Below are 19,181 nucleotides of genomic sequence, written 5' to 3' on the forward strand. Positions count from 1 at the left end.
TGAAGGACCTGGCTTTGGGAGAGAGGGAAGAATGGAGGAGGGGAGAAAGAAAGAGGAGGAGAGGGAGAAAGGAGAAAGGAAAGATAAGAAAAATGGCAAAAGATTCAGGCTCCACCTAGAGAGTTCTGGGGAAGCAGCTTGTTGGCAGAACCAGGAGTACACATTTCAACGCACAGAGACGCACTAAGCCGAGGCTCTACTTGAAAGAAACCTCTCTGTTTGCTCCACCTGGGTCTTGGAAACTCCAGAAGTCTGACTGTGCTGGGATCACAGTTCCCTCAAAGCTTTCTAGAAGCTTTCTAAGGTCTAGGGCCTTGAAACCATGACACCAACCTCTGTGGAGTCTGAGTGGCTGAGGCCAGCATCCTGGCCTGGGTGCCCCTCTGTGGGTGCCTTAGCTGTACAGACCTGGTTGCACAATGGAAAGGTTTGCAGATCAGGAGTGCTGCCAGGGGTTCACGGTTAAAGACAAGTGACTGTAGCTGATGAACCATGCAGAAACCCTCCGAAGAACAGAAGCCAGTCTACTCCTCCTCCTGAGTCACCCCAAGAGGCCGACAAAGAGGAAACACCTTGGGGTGATCACAGTTAACCTTCCCAACAAGGAGCACGAGGGCAGCTTAGTTACCTTAGTTTATCTTAAACTGAGGACAGCTTCACCTACACAGTGTTCTGGCTGGGTGTGCAGCCCCTGGATCTGTTTGTGGAGATGCATCAGACAGCCACAAGATAGAGAGTGCTTTACTGAACAAGCAAGAAAGAGAGGACAACTACGTGCTTCAAAATGCCACTGTCACAAAAGACAAATTTCTGAAAATGTTCTGAAGGGAGTCGAAATGAGACACAGTGACAAAATGATCATGTGCTGACAGGGGGTGGGAAGCTTTCGTCAGCATTGAGTATGGTGACAGATTCAGAATATAGATGATAATATATTGTATAGATGCTAAATTTACAAAGTTGCTAAGGCTGAATTGCAGGTCTGATGGTGTAGCTCAATGATTGAGTGCCTGCCTAGCATACAGAAGGATCAAGGTTCAATCCCCAGCACAGGAACAAGGCTGTACTCTAGTTAACGTATGAAAAGACCTCTTTCTGAGAAGTAGACACTGAAGTGTTTGGGGTGATGAGCTTCTACTTGTGTGCCTGAGTCTTCAGTGACACAGGGGAGGTGGCTGTGCTGGATACACGGCTCCATGTGTGGAATGCTTGCTGTATAAACATGAGGACCTGAGCGCAGCTCCCCAGCACCCATTTAAAAAGCCAGGCGTGGCAATAGGCACCTGTAATCCCAGCACTGGCATGGAGGTTAGAGATAGACGGATCCCTGGAACTTACTGTCTGGAAAGCTAGCTGACTAGTGAACTTCAGGTTCAAAGATACCAGGTCACAAGAAGTTAAGTAGATAGTAACGTCATCAGAGAAGAAGCCAGCAGGTGCCCTCGGGAACAACCATGGCACATCCTCTTTTTAAAAGTCCAGGGGTCTGTTCAGAGAATATACCATGACCTGGTAAGGACCTCCAGGAATCGAAGAACTGTTCGGCATCAGATCTACTACAATGTAACATTCTCCTCCATTTAATCTCTTCTACAAAGATCTAGCAAAGAAAAATTTTTGAAAGCCTCTTTGTAAATTCAGAATTGAAGAAAACGTCTTCAACATAATAAAGAACTGATCAGAACCATGAAGAAAATTTCCAAGGCATGTCAGAGTCACAAAGCATGCTCTGTATAGTCTGTTTCCTACCATGGCAAATGTTATGTCCTTGAAGCTGCATTCCAATGACTTTAACACAGTCTCAGCCTGGCCATCAGGATGTTCCCTGTAAGGATATTTAATGTCTCATGAAGATAGGAAAAGAAGGATGGAGAGATGGCTCAGAGATTTAAGAGCACTTACTGCTCCTGCAGAGGACCCAGGGTGGGTTCCTAGTGCTCACATGGCAGCTCACTTGTAATTCCAGCTCCAGGGGATCTGGTAGCCTCTCCTGACCACCATGAACATCTGCAGTCTTCCAAACTGCAAGACTGGTATGCTCCCATGTTGTTAAGGAAAAATCCCTGCCCCGGGCGGTGTTGCACACCTTTAATCCCAGCACTCGGGAGGCAGAATGATATATATATATCATTATATATATATATCATTGTTTCGCCGGGCGGTGGTGGCGCACGCCTGTAATCCCAGCACTCGGGAGGCAGAAGCAGGTGGATCTCTGAGTTCGAGGCCAGCCTGGTCTAAAAAGCGAGTTCCAGGAAAGGAACAAAGCTACAGAGGAACCCTGTCTCAGAGAAAAAGAAAAAGAAAAAGTCCCTGTGAATGTGGCAAGGGTTGGGGGAGACTCTGTGAGTTGGAGTCTAAAGCAGCAGACGTGATGGACATCTTTTAAAAGGAGATCTGTTAGGTTGGCTTACGCCATGTGATCTGAGTAGTCCAGTGAAGGCTGTCTTCACGCTGGAAAGTCTGAGCACCCACTGCCTGGTCCATGAGGATGGATGTCTCAGCAATCCCAGTCTGGTGCTGAAAGCCTAAGATTACTGGAGATCACTGGTCTTCAGGGTTCTGACATCAGCAAAAAACAATAGCAGCAGTGGCGGTGGCAGGGTGGGGTGTTTACAAAGCAGCCTCTTCCCTTGGACCTCCTTTTTTTAGGCCTCCACCAGAAGGTGCCCCCACATTTAGGGTAGGTCTTCCCTCCTCAAATAACCTAATCAAGAAACTCTTACAGATGTGCCCAGTAGCTTACTTTAGTTAATTCCAGATCAGTCAAGTTGGCAACCAAGATTAATCATCATGACTGTCTGTTGATAGGATTACTGGTTAGGTTTGTCCATATTTTCCACACCAACTGGGCAATTGTTAAGATGCATTTAAAAATTCTACAAAGCAAATGACCTTGAGTAAGATGCTAAGAAGTGTCCTCTGGATGAAATGTGCTAAGTAGTAAGAATTGGTGCCCTAGGGGACAGCAGTTCCATTTATTGGGATGCCACAGACCAGAGGAAAAACTTTACATGCCTGTTAGAACTGGGTCTACTTATTCCTGCAGACTGCTAGATGTTTCTGTGACATGACTTCACACTGTCACTGCTAGTGAGAACATGTGGTTCCGGCTCTTATGTGTATGCTTTTATGGAGACTTTTTCTTCCTGGTTCTTTGGTTTTTGGTTTATTGATAGCTTCATGTTCATTTTCTAAATACACCTTTTAATGACACAGCTTTGTTCCATTACAGAGCGCAGCTGCTCTGCCAGGCACTTGGCGAAGAACAGACGTGCACTTAGAAAACCCAGAGTACCACACCCGATGGTATTTCAAGTATTTCTTAGGACAAGGTAATTATGCCTTCGTGGTGACCAGGGGAAGAAATGCTGCTCAAAACTGCATGATCTCAGACACCCTGTGTGAGTGGACTGGAATAGTTGAGGGACAACAGTGTCAGACAGTATACATTAAGGTCAGTATTGAGTGCTGTAGGCTAAGAGCTACAACTCAGAGAAGCTCTGTTTGGGAGGAGTGGTGTGGGGCTGGGTTTTGTTGTTGTTGGGGTTTTATTTGTTTGTTTGGCTTGTTTTTTGTTTTGTTTTGTTTTGTTTGAGCTGAGGATCGAACCCAGGGCCTTGTGCTTGCTAGGCAAGTGCTCTGCCACTGAGCTAAACCCCCAACCCCGTTTGTTTGTTTTTTCACAGGGTTTCCCTGTGTATCCCTAGCTGTCCTGGAACTCGCTTTGTAGACCAGGCTGGCCTCGAACTCAGATCTGCCTGCCTCTGTGTGTGCCACTGTCCCGGCTTGTTGTTGTTTTAACCCCCTGGTAAATGAGGAATCAGCTCATCTCATCTTTGAGAGATAAGAACTTTCAGGATGGAAAAAAGGCTTTAACTTAGCAAGGTCAGTACACATCTGCATGATTTTAAGCAGTTTGTGACCATGAAGGAGAGCAATGGTTTCCTGAGCAAACCTTGGCCCTAAGACTGCAGGCTCAGGTGGGGTGGTGGCACACGCCTTTAATCCCAGCACTCGGGAGGCAGAGGCAGGCGCATCTCTGAGTTCGAGGCCAGCCTGGACTACGGAGCAAGATCCAGGACAGGCTCCAAAGCTACACAGAGAAACCCTGTCTGGAAAAAATAAACAAAAGACTGTGGACTTTGCTGCCACATTCACGCAGCAGCAACACATATTTAAGCCCTGCCTGCTGTCTGGTAGGCAGTGTACATAGTGGGGTACAGTACAAGATGAGGCTCACCCCGACCTCATGGAGCCTGTGGAATGGGTTTGTAGCATGGTTCTGCTCCTATGTAGCTTCTCTGTCTGTAAAGTGGAGCTATTTCTAGTCCTTCCTAGAGGGCTGAGCGAAGCTTCCAATGAGATGTACAAAAACAACCCAAAACTCTGGGCCTTACACATGCCAAGAGTGTGGTTGCTCATAGGTTTTAGAGAGAGCACATGGAAAGACAGAAAGCAGGTCTGTTGCTAATGAGAGAAGGGGGCTGGGAATAGAGAAACTCAATGAGACATCCATTGTAGAACATGATTCTCAAGCCAGGAAATTGGTGCAGTGTCTTTTTAAAAACCTGTTACAGGGCTCAGAGGGTGAGAACGATTATTCTGCAACATGATGACCTGAGTTCAAATCCCCAGCCCCATGTAAAATACCTGGGCATGGCTGAGCATCCCTGCAATACAGCACTGGAGAAACAAAGACAGGTGGATCCTGGGAGCTCGCTAGCTGGTAGCCTGGCCAAAATGGAGACTATCCAGTTAAGCAAGATCCTGTCTGAAGGCAGTGAAGCTGAGAGCAAAGAAGGAAGACAGTATCTTCCCTTGGCTTCCTAAGTGCATCCATAGACCATGTGTGTGCAACACACACATACATAACAATGTGCTGCACACAAAAGGAAAAGAAAAACTGTTGCAGTATTATATATTAACTTCTAAAAAGTTAAAGTTCAGGTCTGGCCAGGCAAGGTTTGCTTGAGTGGGTGGGGAATATAGAAGTATTTACAAAGAAAGAAATGTACCATTCATCTTCCCCCTGGCAGTGCACAGAGTGCCCACAGCATTGGCTTTATAGCAATGTGAGTTTGAATAACAGCAGCATCCAAAGAGGTAATGCAAAGACTACCTCAAACTGGTTTAAACAAGAAGGAAACGAACAAAAAAGTTTGACAAAGTCTACGGAGCAGGTTGTAGTGAGCCAGGGAAGGCCTGTGGTTGGTGGTGTCGACAGTTCGGTGATATTAAAGGCCTAGGCTCTTTTGCTTGTTCTTCTTCCCTACCCTTATTGTGGTGGCTTTGCCCTCCTTAGGATCACACCAGGCTGCAGTAACTCCAGACATCACTCAGCACTCTGACAGCCAGAGGAAGGGGGCATCTTTACAGTGAGAAGCCTTCCCAGAAGGCTCTTGGCAGGTTTCTCATCCTGTCTCAGTCTACACTGAATAGTTAGTTTCTGAACCAGTTGCTGGCAAAGGGAAGTGGATCCACAGTTAGTGGTCAGCCCTCCCCGTGCCAGTCTTAGGGTTAGCTTGTGTGAGCGCTGGCCACTGCTGGCTGAAGGAAGCCGCTGGGTTCTCACCTGCTATCTCTTCTCCAGTCCATCAGAACTACATTGGAAACGATGCAGAGAAGAGCCCCTTCTTCTTGTCTGTGACCCTTTCTGACCAGAACCATCAGCGTGTCCCTCAGTACCGTGCAATTCTGTGGCGGAAAACAGTGAGTACTTGACTTGCCCTGGTACTCTGGAGTCACCTGGTCAGCACACGTGTGGGAGGGCCTTGCAGCCCATCACCATCTCAGAGTCCTGTCAACCCATTGTCAGATGCCTCCTCTCCTAATCTTATCTATTACTTTTTGGGATTTTTAATGGTAGTGGTATGTTCATTTTTGTTTGGGGGCTGGCGAGGAGGTTATGAAAGGCTTTGTTTGTTTGTTTGTTTTTGAGACAGTCTCACATATCCCAGGTTATCTTCAAACTCACATTGTAGTTGAGGATGACCTTGAATTTCTGGTCCTCCTGTCTCTTACTCCTAAGTGATTGGATTATGCACCACCATGCCCACTTATGATGACATGGGGATCAAACCCAGGGCTGCATGCATGCTGGGCAAGCACTCTGCCAACTGAGTAGCATCCCCAGCCCTAGTTTTGTTCATTTTTATCTATTGTTTTGTTTGTTGAAATAGGACCTCACTTTCTATTCATGAACTTGCTATGTAGACAAAGGTGGCCTCAAACTTCACAATCCTCCTGCCTCAGCCACCTGAGTACTGAGCTTATAGGAGTACACCACCACACCCAGCTAACCCTAGCTATTTTTTTAAATTACATTTCTTAATTTTATGTGTATAAGTGTTTGTCTTAGTGTACATCTGTGTACCGGGTGTGTGCCTAATGCCCAGAGAGGTCAGAAGAGGGTACCAGGTTTCCTGGCACTGCAGTTATGGATGATAAGCCACCATGTGGGTGCTGGAAACCAAACCTGGGCCCTCTGAAAGAACAAGTACTGCTCTGACCTACTGAGCCATCTCTCCAGGCCCTGACTGGAGCTATTTTTAACAGTTAAAGGTATGAACCAGCCCATCTTTTGGTTAGATTGGAAGAACAGATGAGTATCTGGCTATAGCCCCTACGATGTCCCCTCTCTGCTTCTTGTTCAGCCAGCACCAACATCCATCCAGCTGTATTGTTTTAGGTTTCATATTTTCCTTATGTGTTTTCATTATGTCTACTTGCTACTCTGATTCATAAATTTGTCTTCTAGCAATTCTTATATTTGATTTTTTTCATTTTTCATGAATTTTTCCCATTGTTTTCTTTTTTCTATTATTTTCTAGGAACGTTTGTACACAGGCAATATGATACCCTGGTAAAAGCATACACACACACACACACACACACATATTCACTCACACGCCTACATGCACACATACATGTATAGCAATAGAGTAACAACTTTAAACGACCTAGAAGGAAGGGCTGAGGATAAGGCTTTATCGATAGGCTGCATGCCCAGCATGCATGAAATCCTGTGTTCAGTTGCACGTGCCTGTAACCCCAGCACTTGGGAATCAGAGGCAGAAGAATCAGGAGTTAAAGACCATCCTCACTTACATAATAAGCTTGAGGTCATTTTGGGATATGAGACTCTATCTCACAAAGAAAAAATGTCTGGGAACCACTACAGTTCAACAAACTATGATTAGGTACTTCTAAAATAGTAAAGAATAAAACCTAACATTTACTGGGCACTTACTGTATGATAGATCAGTAGTTCTCACCCTTCCTAATGCTGTGACCATTTAATACAATTCCTCATGTTGTGGTGACCCCAACCTTAAAATTGTTTGTTGCTACTTCATAACTGTAATTTTGCTACTGTAACTATCTGTGTTTTCCAATGGTCTTAGGTGACCCCTGTGAAAGGGTCATTAGACCCTAGAAGAGCTCGTGACCCACAGGTTGAGAACCACTATGCTAGATCATTTCTTAACTACCCAAATCTTAATACCTGCTTTTGCAATTACAGAAGTTAAATGGCGTGGCCAAAGTCCCTCCCACTATATGACAGACCAAATGTACCCCAGGGCTTAGTGACCAAGGTGTCATTACTGTCCATAATTAATTCTCTATAGAAGTCTTTGATTCATAGTGTCTTCCCTCAGTGTCCCCACCATGTGGCAGAATGCTGACACATAGGCACAGCTCCAGAAGTATGTGTCGAATGAGTAAGTAGATGGCACCGAGCTGGCTTAACGGCTCTGGACACCGCTGCTTCTGTTTAAGTGAACATCTACAGTATTTTCAGAAGTTTGTCTTTTTTGAAGCAGATTTTGGGTAAAGATCTTTTTGGTGTTACTCCTGAACTTATTTCCAACAAGGGATGTCACGACCACCTCGACCAACAAGGAAGACGCAACACCAAGCTCTTCTTTCAGCAATTTACTCAGGAACCTTGAACAATCTTCTGACCCTGGGGAAAGCCCGCCCACGACCTAAATAGCCCCTGGGTAGCCAATCCCAACTGCCACGCTGTGGATAGGTCCAGGTTCAGGGAAGCAAGCCAGATCCTAGGACTAAGCCAAATATGGAGTTGTTTACTCCCGAGAGCACTCACCATTGGGAAGGTGGGGGCGGAAGCCGGCACCATCTTATGGGTGTGGCTGTGCGCAGCTCTCTACAAAGGGACTTTAGTGGGACCAAGATTTACAGGAACAGGGGCTTTCCAAGACTCAAAAGAACTGGAAGGACCAACATGTCCCCTCCCCCTGCCACCGCCATAACTGGGGCCATCAGCCTGCTACCAGCACAGCTGTGTGACAAGCAGAGCCATGAATGATCTAGGAGACCCTGGTGTGTATGTGCCCAGTTTCTCAAGTTCCCGCATTGTAGTCTCTGCCCGCTGTTCCCCTGGTAACAAATGACCTTCATCCAGAGCCCCTTATCTCCTGCACCGGGCAGGGGATTTTCTGGTTTTTATTTTGTTAATTTGTTTTTCTTTTATGTTTGCTCATTACAACATTCTAGACTCTTCTGCTTTCAATGTCCTTTTTGGGCAAATAACTGGACTTTCCCTCCTCTGCTCCTCTAGCAATTGATATTTAGGTACATGAGGAGAGGGTTAAGATTTCATAGCACCAGAACATACATGCCCCACTCCCAAGTTATTCTGGTATCGTTTGTGGTGTAGTCTCATATGACCTCTGTGATAGAACTGGTCCTTTCAAACTAGTGGGAACTTATGAAAGTTGGATCAATGGCTGCGGAGCCTGCATGGGACTGGACTAGGCCTTCTGCATGGTGAGACAATTGTGTAGCTTGATTTGCTTAGGGGGCCCCCTGGCGGCAGAATCAGAATCCATCCCTGGTGCTTAAGGGGGCTTTTTGGAGCCCACTACCTATGACGGGTCACCTCGTGTAGCCTTGAGGCAGGAGGAAAGGGCTCAGATTTACCTCTACTGGATGTGTCTTGCCTTCTTGTCGGGCAGAGTCGGGGGTTGTTTGGGGGACAGGCTGGGAGGAGGGAAGAGAGGGATCTTTGGTGTGTAAAATGAATGAAAATTTTTTCTGAATAAAAAAAATAAATAAAAGTAGAGAAAATATTTAAAAAGAGAAAAGAAAAAAAAAAGAACTGGTCCTTTCTGATCTTTTAGGTCACAGGAAAGCTTGTGTTCCTGAAGTCTGTGGATCTTGCTGTTTGTCCCTTGTGTGTGGCCCAAGCTCAGGTCTCTGCTAGCCTCTGGACCTCAGCTCTACAACTTACCCTAGGACTCACCCATGCAAGCAATGGCCTTGGGCCCATATCTGTTATCTTGCTAGTCATCCATGCTGGTAGCTACTGCCCTTCATCATGTCTCCACAGGTGCTACAGGGGCTTTAGATTCCTGTGAGAGGTCCTGCCTCAGAAGCAGCCTCTTGTCCCAAGCCATATGTGCCTGCAGGGCTCTTCAGATATCTCAGTGTTTTCCCGTGCCCTTATGGCCTGATGTCTGACCCCTTAGCCTCCTCCCCTCCTTTCCTTCCTCCCTGCCTCTCCTGCCTTTCAGGGATGAACTTACTTGACATCCTGTCATCTTCCATCCTGACAGTCACCTGTGTCCTTAGGTGGTTGCTGGATATCAAGGAAGGGTGGGAAGGCAGGACAAATTCAGGGAAAACCTGGCTTATTTCCACTTCTGGAGCAGTTGTCTGTCTTACATACAGACTCTGGTAATGTGGTCAGCACCCTGGAGGGAACAGGTGCTGAGACCCCTGAAGATGAAGTCAGGGAGCTCTTCCACATGGAGATCCAAAGGAGAAATGCTGTGGGACTGGAAAACTGGAAGGGGGAGCTGGGGAATATTCCAGGCAAAAAGAACAAGAATTAACAGACAAATAAAGTAGTATTTTGTGGAGCCACTTTTGGCTGCCATTAGAGAAGTATGAAATTTAAGTTCCCAGACCATTGTGAAAGCAGCCCAAGGTTGACCATCAGGAATCTTAATCCCACTGAGAATGTCCAAGCCTTCATCTAAAGCCTCTCCTGTAGGTACTAAACTGTGGACTAACAGTAGGGTAAGTGTTTGCTCCTAGCTACAAATGGAAATATTGAAGGGGGTGAGAAAAATAAACTGCAAGCTGGCACTAGAGGTTTTGGGAAGTTCAGAAATCAGGCTCTGCCCTGCCCCCTGCACACAAGCCCATGCTGTCTAAAAGCAGAACAGCAGCATATAACTACTGCAAGTGGTTCTTTCCAGGTTTCTGTCTTGGCTTTTGAGGGGCTGGGGCTGGAACCAGGTAAAGCACATGCTAGGCAAGCAAGCACTCCATCCTAGTACTGTGCTTGGTGTTGTCTGAACACACGAAGAAGATTTTTATATAGAAACGATTCCAACGCACTGTAGAAATTCCATCCAGATAATACAGCTGGTACAAAGAGGAGGCTCAAAGTCTGTCTGCTCAGAGAAATTAACATAGCACCCTGTGGGAGTCCCTACAAGTGCATGTTGGCAGGTGTACCCACACATCCAGCCTGTACTTCTGAATCTGCACAGTGCTCACCTCTAGTTGCCTGATATGTGCAAACACAGGCCTCCACTTAGGGCATTTCCTCTTTCTGCCAGAAAACACAGAGTGGTTTTATTTGAGTATTAACTCTAGACATGAAAGCAGGAGATGGAAAGGGAAAGCTTTGCCGGATTATAATGAAGAAAACCACAAGTCCAGAGCCCACAAGCCCTGGGCTACTGTCCACATAGTTACTCATGAAGGTGCCATTGCCACCTGCCACAGGCTGGCCTGGGCTTGTCCTTAGGGCTGCCTTTGGTGTGTCTGATGAGCAGGAGGTGGTAGGAGAAGGCTAAGCAGAGGCACAGGTCTGAGGCCGCCTTGAGCAGGTCAGCTTCCTATACAGGCGAACAGTACGCCGGGGCCAGTGTACAGCAAAGCCACAGGAAGAACTCGCTCCCAGTGGTGGGACCTGGGAAGTCTGGAAAGTGAACTACCATCTCCTCCCTGTGTTTGACAGTGTTTCCAATCTCTGTACCAAAAAAGGCAGGTTAATCCAGTAGAGGACCCATAAAGAGAGTCTTGTGTGGGGATAATCTCTCATGACCATTGGTGGAGATGAGAGTCAGGTCTCTTGTACATTGGTCAAATGTTTTCTTTACTGACAGAGATCACAGGCTTGAAAAGGCAGAGGAGCTCTACCCCAGGCCGTTATTCTCAGCTTGCACAGGGAAGTTGGTAGAAGTGTCCCTACAACACACCAAGTATTTACTTCCTTGCTCACTTCCTGCAGAAACAACCCAGCCCTTCTCTAGTTGTTTGTAATGAAAGTTCTGTGATTTGCCAGAGTTACAAAGCCTTTAGCTGGGTACTGTTTGATGATCTCATCTGGTAGCCGTGCCCAGTTGGTCCTGTGTAGTGGAAAGGAGAGACCGGACAGGTGCACCTCTGCTCTGTGTGTGCTGGACACAGGACTACTGAGGTGGCTGCCTGTTCCTGTTCTGTAAATAGGCATTTATCCAGCCCTTCCTGTGAGTCGGTCACAACGGGTACTCAGTTTAAAGCAAGTAATTGACTTTGAATAAGTCAGCACAGTAAACACACATTATCCCAAAACCTTGCTGGCAGACCAGAGTGATTCCTAGTTAAAAGTCCTTTGACTGGGCAACATGGTACTTGACTCTTGTTGAACAAACGGAGACTCTTCTTCCATATAATCTTTGAGCCATATCTGACTTTTAGCTCAGATACCAAACTAGTCCCCTTTGAACTGGTTTGGACATGTGGTTTTTAGGATGCCAGGAGGCTGAGATGATGACAGGCTTGAACAGACAGAAGGCTCGTGTTGAGTCACAGCTATGGGGCTCAAGTGCCCATTGCTTTGGGGTCTGTGGTGAGGGGCTCTTCACAGCGGGATCTGGGGAGCTAGAGGAAGCTGCTCACTTCATGGCAACTGGGAACCACGAGACCAGGGTTCTACATCCCCATCTGGGAGCACATCACCCCAGTGACCTATGACTTCCCACTAGGTCCAGCTCTTAAAGCTTCCGGCACCTTCTAAATAGTGCCACAGAATGGTGACATGGCCTTCAGCACATGGGCTGTTGGGGGTCCTGTATCCAAATTGTAGCAGATGCTCAGCTGTCCACCATGATAGCAGGACACTGAGGCCTGATGTGTTGAGTCCTGCTCAGAACCAGAAGTGTGAATGAGAGAGAGGATGCTGTCAGCCAGAGCACAGTGAGAAAGAACAGGAGTGGTTTCACTGCAGAGACCAGGTGAGGCTCTTCAGAGGTGAAGGGCACCAGACTCCTCATTGATTGGTGCTTTGCTTCTTCCAGGGTACGCAAAAACTATGCCTTCCCTACAGTCCCACAAAAACGCTGTCTGTGAAGTCCATCTTAAGGTGAGTACTCACGGACAGAGGCCCACACAAGCTGGCGGCCTGGATGGAGTGTGTATTCCTGGGATCCCTGTGCTTTTGATTTCCTTCATTGTCTCGCCAGGCATTCCATCCTAGATTCTCCAGGGCAGCCCCAGAGGGCAGGACTATCATTGCCTCCACTTTACAAATGAGGAAATAGAGGTTCAGAGCAGAAAAGCCAGGGTTTCACAGCCGCACCATCCGGTCATGGCTCCTAAGCATGCCTCCTGCTCTGTATTTCTTTGCCTGCTGCTTAGTTTTGTTTTGTTTTGTTTTGTTTTTGTTTTTTTTTTTTTTTTGGTGGTGGTGGGGGGGGGTATTTTGTTTTGTTTTTTTCTTGTGTTCACTTGGATACTTTGGGTTTAGAAAGAAAATCAAGAAATCTTTTTCATTTCATTTTTATACTTTGAAATAGAAACCCAGATGTCAGCAAAGGCTCCCTGGGGGATGTGCTTTATTCTTCACTGAACAGCAAGTGAAAGAATTGGAACATCTGGCTCCTGCCCCTGGTTCCTATCTCCCTCTCATCTCCCTCCCAGGCCTGGGGGAAGCTGCCACTCAGATGGAGCCTGCCACTCTGTCCCCAGCTAAGATGCTACATCCTAATGACAGTGGCTCTTTGTCAGACACAGACACTATGTGGAATACTTTCCCAGCATTTTCTTGGTGACTCTTCAGCTCAGCTGCACCAAGTCCACCACTGCCTCGGTTCCCTATGAGGACTTGGGGCCTCAGAGAGCAGGAAAGACCCTGCAGAGCTGGTAAACTGCGAGATTTAAACTAGGCATCTATGGCTCTGGGGCTAAAGAGTATCATAAACATATATGAAATTGTCAATATCAGCCAATAAATAAGTCAATAGCAATCTGGGAGAATAGCAAGAATGCCTGGCACCGATGTCCCTGACGCCTGCCGCTCTCACTGCATGAGTGTCCTGAAGGGACAGTTACCCATGGCAATTGATGCAGTCCATGGATTCCCGATCTGTTCCCTCACTTGCTGATCTGCATTCCCTGTGTGCCAGTCCTCTCAGAGAATCGCCCGAGACTTTTCTAGACATTGTCTGTCTTCTCCAGAGAACTATACCTTACTCCTGTTGCTTCAGCCCCTGCTCACTGGCTTGCTCTGTCTGCTCTGTTCCAGTGCCATGAACCTGGACAAGTTTGAGAAAGGCCCCAGGGAAATCTTCCATCCCGAGATACAAAAGGTACAGGAAGCTGTGGAGCTTCATAACAACCCATGGACTCAGTCTCACCTCACCAGGATGGTAGGGTGGGCTGGGCTGGTCAGAGAGAAGGAAGTGTGGTGTCATGATCAGGTTCGTGTGTGTGTGTGTGTGTGTGTGTGTGTACCTTCATCATGCAGTGTGTGTGTGTACCTTCATCATGCAGTGTGTGTGTGTACCTTCATCATGCAGTGTGTGTGTGTGTGTGTGTGTATACCTTCATCATGCAGTGTGTGTGTGTATACCTTCTTCATGCAGTGTGTGTGTGTGTGTATATACCTTCATCATGCAGTGTGTGTGTGTGTGTGTGTATACCTTCATCATGCAGTGTGTGTGTGTGTGTGTGTGTGTATACCTTCATCATGCAGTGTGTGTGTATACCTTCATCATGCAGTGTGTGTGTGTGTGTGTGTGTGTGTGTGTGTGTGTGTACCTTCATCATGCAGTGTGTGTGTGTGTGTGTGTATGTGTGTACCTTCATCATGCAGTGTGTGTGTGTGTGTGTGTATACCTTCATCATGCAGTGTGTGTGTGTACCTTCATCATGCAGTGTGTGTGTGTGTGTGTGTGTGTGTGTGTGTGTGTGTGTACCTTCATCATGCAGCTATAATCGAGTTAGCCCTGAAAATTTAGAACTGTAGCCATCCTCACTAGGACACCGGTGAACAGAGCAAAGCTGAGCTTCAAGGGGGTGGGTTGTGCCAGAGCTGGACGACAAGGAAGAAGCTGTCAAGGCAGCTGGGGTGGTGGCCAGGAGGCTACGGGTCTGTAAGCAGAGTGAGGTGAATGAGTTCATTGCAGGGGAGGTAACTCAGGTGAGATGTGAGGACTGACAGAGCATAATTATTTTCTGTATCCCTTTAAGGTAAGCTTCCAAACTGAGGTCATTGCCTTTCAACTTAGCTCAACCCAGACATACAGAATAGAATGTCCTCATGCCTTTGCTTTCATTTAATTTATAAAATACCATTTGTTTGACCACCAGGACCAGCATGGTAGGAGGGAAGTGACTTCTGCAAGATGTCCTCTAATTTCCACGCGTGTGCCAAAGCACTGCGTGCATCTGTACCCACAGATGTGAACTAAATAAATAAGTAAACAATAAAATAGTATTTGCACCATGCTAGAATAACTCAGGTAAAATTTAGTGTATTAGGTTAAACTAAGCAAATGTAAGCCATGCTATGCTTAAAGAGATTATGGCAACTTTAAAACAAATTAGAATTATAAATATATCAGTTTCAGGCAGTGGTGGCACACACCTTTAATTCCAACACTCGGGAGGCAGAGCCAGGCAAATCTCTGTGAGTTCAAGGCCAGCCTGGTCTAAAGAGCAATGCTCATGAGCCTCCCTAGGTCTGGGTATGAGGCCCAGTCCCCAAAGTCACACCATCAGAGCTGCCCCCCAGCTTCTGCACATTACTGTTAGGAGCCCTTGACAGTCTCGGGATCCACAAGCGAATTAGATGCTGAACCAACCTCGTTATGAGAAGGAAGATGGCTAGTCCATTAAAATGCTGTCCCTCTGCTTCTGCTTGCTAGGATGCAGTGACATTTTTCTTGAGAAGCAGTGTGTGTGATTAAATGGCTTTAAGTTAATGGGAAAGTGGGATCTCTATGTTATCTTCCTGCCTTTCTCTGCTACTTTGTGTTCTAGAGAGCTGTAGATGACTTCCTAGTGACTAGGGATTGTATAAAAATCCGTAGAACTAAATCGGAATGTTTAAAGCATTAAAGGGTTTTTAAAGTATATGTAAAATTCTGCACTCTTAAATCTAATTTTTGTTTGTTTGTTTTCTTTTGTTTTGTTTTTGTTTTGAGACAGGATTTCTTTGTGTAGCCTTGGCTGTCCTAGAACTCGCTCTGTAGATTAGGCTGGCCTCCAACTCACAGAGTTCCACCTCCCTCTGCCTCCTGAGTGCTGGTATTAAAGGTGTGCACCACCTCTGCTCTGGCTAATATTTGCTTTTTAAAACTTAACATTAGCTACAAACTAATGATAAAAACCAAAATTCCATTAAAAAACAATACCAGGACTAGCACAAGTTTGAAGATTGATCATGGTCCTAGCACCCCAACAGCAAAATGAAAGCCGGAGATGGGAATTCTTCAGAAGCCTGTGGGCTAGCTAGCCTGCCGCACACAGTGGACAACAGTCAGACACCCAGTCTCAGATGCTGTGGGAGGCGAGGACCAATACCATTGGTTGTCTCCTGACATCCACACATGCACATGCCTCCCTGTGGCATACACATGCCTCCCTGTACACATAAATACATACACAAACATTTACATACAGGCACAAAGGGAAAAAATGTCACTAGGACTTAAGAAACACCATTAATACACAAAATTAGATTTTCCAGGCTGAAATTACAAACTGAGAAACAACAGAAAGAGACCTACTTGGTGCTCACAGATCTGGAAATGAGTTTTTAAAACTTGAATGTTGTCAGGTAGACATTGGTAGACCACAATTCCTGGCAGGAACACCCACCTCTAAAAAGATGTAATCCAAAACAAAGGTGATATAAAAGGGATGTGACCTGGCAGCCTGTGGCTGAATGTTGAGACCCTGGGGACTCTTGGTGCCACGGAGGAAAGCCCTCTCCCCAGCCAGGGGCCAGTAACAAATGCCTCAGTTCTGGTATTTGCTGGACTAAAGGTAGTTGGGAAGCTCCCTGTTGTTTTATTCACCATATACTTGCAGGTGTCAGGAAAACCAGGCCACATGACCTTAACCCAGGCTCTGCTGAATTTCCAGTGCCTTACCTGTAATTCTGAAATGACTAGGCTGCATGGCAGAGTGGTTGAGACCAAAGGAAATTATGTAAAAGAGGATTTTGCAATGAAGTGTGTAATGACATGCGAATATGAAGTGTGTCCAAAGTACAAGACACATAGTTTTATTTTTTCCAGGATTCAAAAACAATGATGACGTGCTTCTGAACAGAAGAGCCCTTGTTACAGAAATGCAGGATTTTTCTGTGCCTCACTTTAGGAATCGTCAGCTCCTGGCTGACAGGGAGCATGAGGGTTGCTCAGCCTCTTCCACCTCTATTCTGGCCAACCTCTCAGTTCTCACTGGCAGCCATGGCTCCTCTGGACCCACCTCCACTCACCCAGTGACCTCTGCCACAGCCTTTGGTCTTGGTACCTGCGTGTCAGCTTCCTCAGAAGTTCACTATAAGAAGGGAAGGTGGTCTGAGGCTCTTTGCCAGGCACCCCCACCCTCATTCTGTCTCTCTCCAAGGCAATCCACACAGGGTAAGACAGTAGTGGGTGAGGAACAGACCCAGATAGGTCAAGTAGTATTTGCACAAACACAGTTGTGGGCAGCAGAGCAAGGAGTCACAGCCAGGACTCCTTAGGGTCACCAGTGCTCCCTGCTGGTCTCAGGAGAGGCTCTTTTCAGGGCAGCTGACTTAGTGAGATGCAGTGGACCAGTGTCTTGATGCTGATGCCAGCCTTTGAGCTGGAGTCTGGTTCTTTGTTTCTCAATTGGATCTCCTTACTAAAGGGGTGTCTTCGTGAGGCAATAAGTGTGAGTCGATTCAGGGAGCGGTGAGCAGCAGTTAGTATCTGTCAGAGGTTTTCTCAGAGATGTGTGGCCCAGCCAGTTTTGTTTCTGGTTGTTCTTTACTTTTGTCTTTGTTTTCCTTAAAGAGAGATTCCATAACCAACTTCTATTATTTTCAAAATGTCATGACATCAAATCGTGTGAGTATATAAAGCTTGGCTTTCTCAGAGAACCAAAATCCAGTAGTCACCATGATGTATAAATGTAACTTCTGAAACTTTGCTTGACAGGACTTGCTGGTTCTGGAGGAACAAGAGGTGAGTAGTTTATCAACAGATTTGTTCCCTGCCCTTAGCCAGTGTTAGCCCCCTCGCTGTGAACACAGCCTTCTCTTTAAGTTAGACCTCAGTGCATCTGCAGTGTAGGCTTGTTCTCACAAAGAGGTCTCCTAAGGGCTGTCCGAGGTCCCCTTCAGAACTTCCTGTACAGCTCTCTATAAATGGACAAGTATACTTAAGTCTGCACAAATATATGAATGTGGTGTAAAGAGATGTCCATTTCCATTCAAGTAGGATTTCTGTGCAAAGCCACACACTGTACCACACTACATGTCGAAGGTAGCTGCATGCTTCACTCCGTTACCCCATTTATGTGTGAGTGAGTGAATGAGTGAGTGAGTGAGTGTGTGTGTGCACACTTTTGTGTGCCTGTGCCTGTGCATGTTTGTGTGTCATAGAAATATCCAGCATATTATCCGTAGATAACTGAGAAAGGAAATGAGGGTTTGTGCATGGTATCCATAGCAGAAATGGAAATACCATTTGTCTAGTTGCTTGGGTCAAACTTGGTAAAATCTTAACTCCTCCATTTCTCTGATACCCCAACTCTAATCCATCACCTCAACTAGTTGACATATCTTTATAAAATGTCCTGAATCAAAGTATCTCAGTGAATTTGTCACAACCTCTTTAGTGTGGTAACAACACCCACTTCATCTCCGGCCTACACTATACAGGCCAGATCTGTACTTCTCAATTTTGTCTCCTCACTAAGGGGATATTTTCCTAAAGGAGCAAATGTCCCTTGTTGATGACTTGGGGAGGGGTGAGAAGAGGTCACTATCCAGCAAAGCTTTTTTGGGAGATGAGTAGCCCAAGCATTCCCATTTAATCCTACAGCTTCTCCACTAGAATCCTAGGGAACAAAGACTTTGGTTCTAGTTCCTCCTAGTGATAAACTGTGAGTTGTGATGATGGGCAGAAAAAAAAGGAAAACAAAAAACAAACTTAATGAGGAACACTGGTAATGTGCCTGAAAGGTTAGCTATTTAGTAAAATGAAGTTGGTGACCCAAAACGCATGTTTTATTTGCTCATGACTGCACAGACAGGCATCCCCATAAGAGATTTGGTGTCCTGTGCTGTAGTCCACACAAGGGGGAACCAGTGAACTGTGAACAGGTGGAACCCTATAAATACAGAAGACTGTCTTAATTTGGGTCACTATTGCTGCTGTGAAACACTGTGATCAAAAGGAAGTCGGAGAGGAAAGTTTATTTGGCTCCTGCTTCCACATCACTGTTCACCACTGAAGGAAGTTAGGACAGAAACTCAAACAGGCCAGTACCTGGGGGCAGGAGCTAATGCAGAGGCTATAGAGGGCTGTTTATTACTAGCTTGCTCAGCCTGCTTCCTTATAGAACCCAGGACCACCACAATGGACTGGGACCTCCCCACTCAGTCACTAATTAAGAAAATATGCTACAGCCAGATCGTAGGGAGGCCGTTTCTCAAGTGAGGCCCCTCCTTCCAGGTGACTAGCTGTGTCGAGTTGAAAGAAGACTAGCCAGGACACTGTCCAAACAAGGCCATCCTTTCTGGGTTCCGGCGATTCTTCTGGATTCTCTGGGACTTTCTGCTCAGATTTGGCTTTTCACAGGAGTGTGATGTGGAGTGTTAATTCCACAGGTAAAATTAGAACTAGGGCTGGAGAAGCAGCTCAGCAGTCGAGAGCACGGGCTGCCCTTGCTGA

At 46.3% G+C, this 19,181-nt stretch overlaps 1 protein-coding gene across 11 annotated transcripts in view; it reads left to right on the forward strand.

The window, feature by feature from the left end:
- Garnl3 (GTPase activating Rap/RanGAP domain like 3) overlaps positions 1-19,181 on the forward strand; it is a 148,730-nt gene that overhangs the window by 75,057 nt on the left and 54,492 nt on the right. For all 11 annotated transcript variants that reach the window (XM_036183416.1, XM_036183417.1, XM_036183419.1 and 8 more), the window contains 5 exons: positions 3,236-3,335; positions 5,594-5,712; positions 12,324-12,388; positions 13,550-13,613; positions 17,442-17,468. In XM_036183416.1, the coding sequence (XP_036039309.1) occupies positions 3,236-3,335; positions 5,594-5,712; positions 12,324-12,388; positions 13,550-13,613; positions 17,442-17,468 (375 nt within the window). The remainder of the gene's footprint in view (positions 1-3,235; positions 3,336-5,593; positions 5,713-12,323; positions 12,389-13,549; positions 13,614-17,441; positions 17,469-19,181) is intronic.

The sequence above is a fragment of the Onychomys torridus genome, chromosome 4 (genome assembly GCF_903995425.1).
Source record: "Onychomys torridus chromosome 4, mOncTor1.1, whole genome shotgun sequence".
Taxonomy (NCBI): domain Eukaryota; kingdom Metazoa; phylum Chordata; class Mammalia; order Rodentia; family Cricetidae; genus Onychomys; species Onychomys torridus.